This window comes from Budorcas taxicolor, chromosome 17 (assembly GCF_023091745.1).
Source record: "Budorcas taxicolor isolate Tak-1 chromosome 17, Takin1.1, whole genome shotgun sequence".
Taxonomy (NCBI): domain Eukaryota; kingdom Metazoa; phylum Chordata; class Mammalia; order Artiodactyla; family Bovidae; genus Budorcas; species Budorcas taxicolor.
Genome location: NC_068926.1, coordinates 33,502,123 through 33,510,711, shown reverse-complemented (window position 1 = coordinate 33,510,711; position 8,589 = coordinate 33,502,123). Strand labels below are relative to the sequence as shown.

General features: G+C 39.2%; 1 protein-coding gene across 1 annotated transcript in view; it reads right to left on the bottom strand.

Moving 5' to 3' along the window:
- Positions 1 to 370: 370 nt before the first annotated feature.
- The window catches only part of ANKRD50 (ankyrin repeat domain containing 50), a 31,162-nt gene continuing 22,943 nt past the window's right edge, over positions 371 to 8,589 (bottom strand). The window contains exons 2-3 of the mRNA XM_052655031.1: positions 6,937 to 7,166; positions 371 to 3,918 (exon numbers count right to left, since the gene is read on the bottom strand). Of these exons, the coding sequence (XP_052510991.1) occupies positions 371 to 3,918; positions 6,937 to 7,166 (3,778 nt within the window). The remainder of the gene's footprint in view (positions 3,919 to 6,936; positions 7,167 to 8,589) is intronic.

Below are 8,589 nucleotides of genomic sequence, written 5' to 3'. Positions count from 1 at the left end.
GGTCCAAGCAGTATTCCAAGTACATGGAATACAGTGGCAAATAAGAGAGATTAAAAATCCCTACCCTCACAAGGCTGACATTTCAGATGACAGGGGACAAATAATAAACGTAATAAAGCATATAAACCATGTTAAGAAATAAGTACCATGGCTAATGGGAAGCAGAAAAGGGGGAAAGGGAGTGATGGAGGTGGGAGAATTCAAATTCCGAAGAGTAGGAGGGAGGGTCTTGCTGAGAAGAGGACACAGACAGTGATGAGGTGAAGAGGCAGGTCATGTGGATTAGGGAAAAGAGCATTCTAAGGGAACAATATATGGAGGGAACCATACTTTGGATGTTTATTCTTTATGTTTTATGAAATGTTACCTTTTATAATGGTGTTTCCTTTTTATAGTTGAAGCTAGGGTCAGAACCCTCAATCTGAAGCTTCAGAGCTTGTTTAAGGCTTAATTCCGTCTCCGAGGAAGGGTATCCTTCTAACACTTCCTGATGCCCTCTGTCTTGTATTGTCCGTGGGACTGAAACCCTACCGAGAAAAACCTGGTTGCTCTGCAGATGATAATTTGGATTTGTCATTATTCCGTTTCTCTTCTTCTGTTCCCCACTTTGTTGGTGAATAAGGAACTGCTGTTGAGATCGACCTATTTCTGGCTGAGCTGAAGGAATCATGATTTTACACTGTGAATCTGCTGGCATCGGCTTAGATGGTGCACTGGTCCCAGATTTGGCTGTGGGTCCTCTTTTATCAAACTGAGTCATTTCATATTCCAAGACCTTCGGCTGTGAAGAATTATTTTGTTTAGCTTTTTTCCCAGCTGACCCAGATTTGTTGGAATTTTCTGATTTCCCCCCTTTATTCGTTTTCGTTGACTTCAAGCTGGGCTTGACTTGACTCCACTCAAACTCACTACTCGGTGAATGATGGCTCTGGGCCAAGGACTGTGTTGTGGAAGACGGGGAGACAATCGACTGGCGACTTCTACTGCGCGGCAACGAGTGCTGCTGAATTTGTTCTGTAAATGACAAGCTGTGGAAGCTGTCGATTGGCACTGTTTGAGCCGTTGCTGTAGATGAAGTAGTTCTCAAAGATGAATTTTTTGAGCTTTTCAAGGAATTATTTGACAATGATGACTTCTGCCGATCAACTGTCGATTCAGGCGATTCTGAAGGAGAACTGAATGCATGAGCTGGCCCGTTTGGTAAACTGCGTAACGAAGGCTGCGCTTCCCCGCCACCAGTGCTGCCCGAGCTGTTTGATTTAATTGTTAGAGACTGCATTTTTGAAGACACTGACTGTAGAGGCTTTTGCTCCATCGTGTGAACAGGAGATGGAGAACAGCCATTCAAACTGGAGGCACCATATTTTTCTAATAATTTAATTATCTGAGAGTGTCCATTTTTGGCTGCAACTCGCATAGCAGTACGTCCAAATTGATCAGCATGGTTTGGATCAGCACCGTGCTCTAATAAAACCTGCACAACGTCAATGTGTCCTTCCTGGGCCGCAATGCAGAGCGCGGTGGCGCCCTGATTACACGTGTGGTCCACCACAGCACCATGCTCAATGAGAAGCTGCACCACTTTTACGTGGCCCTGCCAGGCTGCAGACTGCAGTGCAGAACGCTTTTCATTGTCAGCAGCATTGACATCAGCGTGATAGGTGATCAGAACCTGCACCATCTCCAAGTGGCCTTGCCAGCACGAGACATGAAGTGCCGTCCTGCCTTCAGCATCACTTGCTTCCACGTTTGCACCATTTTCCAAAAAATACTCAGCCATTGTAAGCTGATTTTCTAAGGCCAAAATATAAAGTGTTGGCCTACCATCAGCATCTTTGTAGTTAACATCAGCTCCATGGCTAAAAAGCAGTTCAACAATGTCCCGGTGTCCTTCTAATGCAGCAACCCGCAGAGCATTTCTTCCATCATAACCTCTCTGATCAATGTTGGATTTATTCTCCAGTAATATTTGAACACAGTCATAATGACCCTCTTGCGAAGCTAATATGAAAGGTATCCGCCCATCGTTGTCGATCTCATTTGTTCTAGCACCTTGTTCAATGAGTGCTTCACATATTAATCTGTGGCCTTCAAAAGCTGCCATGTGCAAAGGTGTCCATCCAGCATCATCTCTGTGATTTTCATCTAAGCCCCGGTCCAGCAGAGTACGGACTACTTCAACATTTCCTTGGGCTGAAGCTATGCTAAGCACTGTTCTCCCTTCACTGTCAATGCTGTCCACAGCGGCACCCCAAAACAAAAGCGTGTTTACAACTGAGGCATGACCCATAGAAGCGGCAGCTAGGAGGGGTGTACGCCCATTGTTATCCGTGTGGTCAACATCAGCTCCCCCCTCTAGAAGCAAATCAACCACATCGACATGTCCTTCATAGGCAGCAACCAGCAGGGGCGTCATGCCATCTTTATCGCAGTGATCCACTTCAGCACCTCGATCAATCAGAAGGCTAACGACTGATGCATGTCCTTTACTTGCAGGAACACAAAGTGCAGCCACAGAGAGTGCAGTCCTGCCGTCGACATCTTCATGATTCACTTCTGCTCCGTGATCCAGCAGATGTTCCACAATCTCTCTATGTCCCATGTAGGCAGCTGCTATCAAAGCAGTTCGGCCTTCGTTGTCAGCTTTGTTGACCTCAGCACCATGCTGGAGCAAGTTCAGCACAATATCCTCATGTCCTCCCCAGGCTGCTGCTCTCAGAGCTGTTCGGCTGTCGGCATCTGCACAGTCCACTTTTACGCCAGCATAAAGCAGTGCAGACACCACCTCGGTGTGACCACCCCAAGCTGCGGATCTCAATGCTGTCCAGCCATCCTGATCGGTGTGATTAATATTTGCTCCACAACCAATCAGACAATTAACCACCTTGGTATGTCCTTGTCGAGCAGCCAGGGTAAGCGGTGTGTGTCCGTGAGCATCTTCTATTTCTAAATCTGCTCCCCTAGAGACCAGTAAATTCACCACATCGAGGTTGCCACTGTAAGCCGCGTTAGCCAGTAATGTTCTCCCATTCGAATCACACTGATTTACTGAAGCTCCATTGTCTAATAATGTCCGAATGGAATCCTCTCTTTCTAAGGCCTGCCGGACGATGCATGATGTGCGATCATCTTCGCTGTTGACATGAGCACCAGCTTTTACCAACAGCTGCAGCACTTCTTGTTCCTTGGGTATTAAAGTAGACAGGGAGTCTCTGACAGGTGTGCCATTCCATATCATCCACAGAGCTAACTCAGCTGTCTCTAACTGTAAGTTTGAATTAATTAAGTGCAATGCAAATTCTTGTGCTTCCAATGGTGTTAAATTCTTGGCTTGACAGGTATAACTCATAGCCAACATTCGGTGTCCTTCTGCTGCATTGCATAAATACTTTTGAGTGCAGTGTTTCACATCCAGGAGCCACTCTGCAAAACTGTAGTGAAACAGTATTTTAGTATTTCCAAGTCCATCAACAAGAAGTTTGGAGAGGACATCTAACTTGCGTTGAAAGTCTTCCAAGGTTAATGACATATTTTTTGTCCATACTGCATGATATAATTCTGTTATGGTCAGAGGCCGGCAGGCTGCAAGAATCACATTCAAGATAGGCTGAACCTTTGCAAACTGTTTTCTTACAAAAAGTCTTTGACACAGCCAGAGATATAGACCATTTAGAGTTCCTGGGATGTCACGAATCTCTCTCAACATAATAAAATTTTCTACAACTCCATCAAGAACTCGTTCTAGATAAAGAAAGCATCCGCTACTTTTAATGTGCAGTTGATTTAACATCTCTGCAGTTTCTTTCGTGAGGTGTTGTCGCAAAGCTTCTTCTTGATCTAAACGATGAAGGATGTACTGCTGAACATCCTTAACGATATATGCCTTCCGAAGGTCATCTAAACTTATTTTTCGAAAACCTAAGGACAAAAGAGTAGGTGTCAATTGAAAATAATTATCAAAGTTGCCATATTTCAAAGAGAATGTGTTCAACATGTGACAAACTAATAATCAAACAAATTAATAGTAAGTCAATTAATACTAATAAACAAGTCAATCAATACCTAGAAATATAATAAACAGGTTTTTCTTTTTCCCCTGCTGGAAAAACACGCTGATGACAGATAAATGATTTCATTTTACTAACCACAAAGGGAACTATTTATTTGTTTAGTGGTTCAGTGCTCCTCTCACCTTCAACTAAACTCTTATCATTAGAGCATTAGACCTTTTTAGCTATATCAAGTACTCTGGGAAGTTTTTTTGGTCCCTCTCAAATGATTAGGAAAAAAAGTTGCAGAAGACATAAATAAGATTTGTTTTTATAAGCTGATCTTTTCCATGTGAAAAATTTACATATTTCTCTCCACATAACCGAATGTACACTAGTCTTAATTATAGAATTGAATATTTGCATACAATTAGAATAACACTTGTCACCACCTTTAAATTACATTATTTTACATGTTACCAAATTTAAATAATTAAATCTTAGATTGTCAAAACAGCTCCAATCTGAAGATACAACTTGGTTAAACCTCGTTAACAAAACTTCAGCACTGTTAAAATAAAGCAGCTTAATAAAATTCAAACCAACCTAAAAACATACTAGTTAACAGCTATTCAAAACTCACTTTAAGTTCTTTGAAAGGAATTATAATTTCATTTTTGGAAGGGAGATGATATCCTGTTTTATAGATATGGATTTATTAGACAATTGTGTAATTCATCTTCTGGAAGAAAAAACTGCTGAGTGAATGAACTTTCTTAAGAGGAATAAATCTAGAAATGCAGCAAAGATCAGTGATGGTCAATTAATACTGAGTAAAATATTCTCACTCAATTGAATAAAACAAATATGAATACACACACACACATATATATATATATAAAACCTACTATATTCCAGGTACTATGTGAAGAAATGAGACTTTGATTTTGTGATCAGAAGTCAGTGAGAACCAAGACAATAATGTGAGTGGATTTGTATTCTGAAAGACTATTCTAACATCACTAAAGACAAACAGCTAGAGTGAGTCAACACCTGGGATAAAACTTTTTACCGAGTATTCAGTAAAGTCTACCTGAGAATCACTAAAAGTTGCAACAACCTAAGCAGTGGCAGCAGCAGATAACTAAAAGTTAGATTTGGGAATCAGGAGAAGATCATTCCAGTCAGAGGGAACATCAAGCACAAGCCCCTATAGCAGAAAAAACAGATCTGAAAATAACAAATGTTAACTGACAAAAATATAGAGAAAAGGGAAATTTCATGTTTTGCTGGCAGGAATACAAATTATTTCAAGCACACTAGATAGCAGTTTGTCAAAATTAAAGCTCAAAATATACACACTCTATTCTTTAGTAATTCTATATGTTTTTATAATATAAACTTACAGCTCATGTGTGCAAGAAGGTGTGTTTAAGCACAGTCATGAAGCATTTCGTGTAATAATGAAAAACTGAAATAATGTCCATAAATAGGATAATGGAAAAACTAGAGAGTTATTCATGGGAAGGAATAAGATATAGCAGTTAAAAGCAATGAACTGGGTTTAAAAGCAGTAATAGAAACAAGGCTCAAAAACATTGTTTTTGATATACTGTTTTTGTTTTTTGATATTTCTTTTATATAGTGAAATGATAACAGTAGTGATACATTTATGAAGCACTTATTATGTACTAGGAATTATTCTAAGTCACATAATAAGACTTGTCACTTAGACTCAAACACAAAAATACTCTATGAGGAAAGTAATAGAAACATGTAATAACTATCAATTCATAGTCGAGGGCACTGAGGCACAGACTGTATTGGAAGCTGCATAAGGTCACACAGCCAGTGAATGGGAAGAGCTAGGATGGTGTATGCAGCGTTTCATTTATGTAAATTATAAAAATAGAATGAAAATATGAGATAAAAGGACAAAAATAAACTAACACTGGTTGTCTCAAATGAAGAAGGGAAAGAAATGGGATGACACAGACCAAAAGAGGCTTCAACTTTACCTGTACCTGACATACTAAGAGATATCCAAGTTCATCCTATTAATTTCCTGACTTTTATCAACTCAATTTCCAATAACAACAAAACAGAATAGCATAATGGAAACCAAATCAAAAGGTATTATTAGCAAGGCAATTGAAAAGAGAGGGAATAAATGTGGTTAAAGGAAGCCGTTTTTAGCTAATTAGCAAGATTTCACCCTTATGTAAGATGTACAGAACTATCTTAAAGTGATATAGCTAATTAACCAATAACTATTATCTCCCCAATTACACTATAAATCCTATGAGTGGTCCTTGTTTTATGCTCCTTTTCATCCCCACAGCACACAAAAAAAGTGCTTTACATAATCTAATAGGAGTAAGCACTTTCCTGTGGTAGTTAAAAAAAAAAGTAAAGTCAGGAAACAAGAAAAGAAAAAAAAACCTGATCACGTACTTTTAAACATTACATGGATTGCTTTCTCACACATCGGAAAAGGGTTTAAAAAAATAAAGGATCTGCTTCAAGAGGTACCCTAAAAAGCTGTCGACTCTGTCTCTCCTCTAAAACCAGGAAAAACGTCTTAGACAAACCGCCATTGATTTTTAAGGAGGCATTTTCCGTACTCTCAGGATGCGCAGTCTAGTTAGAAGAAATACAAGCCGATCAGGAAACCTCAGCATAAAATATGTAGCCCTCACCTTTGCTAAGGAAGTTATAGGTAAAGAATCTTGAAAAAAGAAAGTTACTATTAAATTAGCTTAAAATATTTTATGGCCTGTTTTTAATACCACTTTAAAAAGTTGAAAATCGCTAACAGAGCAGAACAGCTGAGAGAACAGCCGAAGCAAGGACCCAATTTTTAACGGAGTACTCTCCTCTAAGAAAGAAATACAAGTCCTAAGCTCAGCAATGAAAACCATTTGCAGATGGTAGGAATTACACTTACCAGTAAACATTTTAGTAACAGCTTTGCTCTGTTTTCGGGCAGAACAGAGAAGTAATAGCCACGGTGGAAAGAACTCGTGGTGACCAGCCAAAAGCTCTGCCACAGTCCCAGATAAGCTGGTGGACGTCTGTTCACCTTCAGTAATGTTACACCCTTCGTCCACAGAATCCACAAGAAGATAGAGGCTTTGCTGGGGTGGCTTCATTCCCAAAAGAGGGAGCAGGACGCACCTGTAAACCACATCCATATGAGCACTTTCAGTGTTATTGGCTATGATATTAAGATTTATTATCCGAACACTAGAACTACAGGTTATAAATATTGTTTGAAGAAAGATAAAGTTCTAGAATAAAAATACTGTACAAGTTTCAATTCCTTACCTTAATATGAATACTGGTCCTAAATAGTTCACTTTTTCAAAAACAACATTTTCCTTGACAATAAAGTGTATGAGGGTGTGGGTGAATCAGTGATTCAGTATACTTCAGAAAGGCAGTAGGAACGTGAGAAAACAAGACTTCAATATTCCTTTTCTGATTTTTTATCAATAATAAAAGCTTGAAATGTTTATAACAAAGCTAAAATGTAAAGGAAAAAAAACTGGCGATCACTTCCATAATATAAAAAAAATCAGTTTCTTTATAGAAGATTTTATCATCATGTCTTTCACAAATAGACTGCACTTGATCTAGTCTGTCACACACAAATTTTATTTTAAAAGACTTTTCAAAGAAACTGCAGTCTAGGTCCCATTTGATATATGCTCAAATTTCAATGCAAAGAATAAATTATTAGGTTTAATCCCACAGCAGAACACACCTCCTACTCAGATTGTTTAAACTGAAGTTGAATGCAACTTTTTCATAACTAAAATAATACTCATTCATTTTTAACAAATATGTATAGGAGCATTCCATGTGCTCAATGAAGTTCTAAAAGATACAATGGCGAAGAGGACAAACTCCATCTAATTTTGAACACCAGAAATTTACAGAGGATCCTTTCTACAACTCTCCTCTTAATCTTTGAATTCCAGTAGCAACCAAGATCCAATTTATCACTAAGTCTTGTCAATATTTCTTTATAAAAATATTTCAATCCCACCTTGGTTTGTATTATCACTGTATTCCAAAAACCACAGTCATGTCTTTCACCTGGGAACCATGACAACGCACGTCTTCACCCACTCACTCCAGAGTTCCAAGGTTGCTCCAGCCGTTCTAGCTTTCTTTTGCAGACCCCTCTCCCTACTGTTTTTGAGATATATTTGTATATGTCTTGTGACAGCTCTTCAATAAGAGAACTTTCCTTTGCAGGCTAGTGTATCCACTGTTTAGGTTTCTAAGAAATCTCCTCATGACTCAAGAGTTATGGGCATGAACAACTTTTTTGTGCTTTAACTTTTCTCCAGCCAAGTAAGATGAGACGCTGTGGGGATGTACATAAGGCAGCCTTTCTCACCACAATCCCCTCCCCACAATCCTCAAATGTCTGATTCTCACATACAGCTCATGTGTGACTCATTCTTCCCTGCCCTCATTATTCTTCCTTTCTGCTTAACTGGGTCCAGGGAAACTTCCAGTGTAAGTCTCCTGTCTCCAGTTCCAAGGAGAGCCTTTGTGTTCTCGATAACGTTCATGGTATGCAGATAAA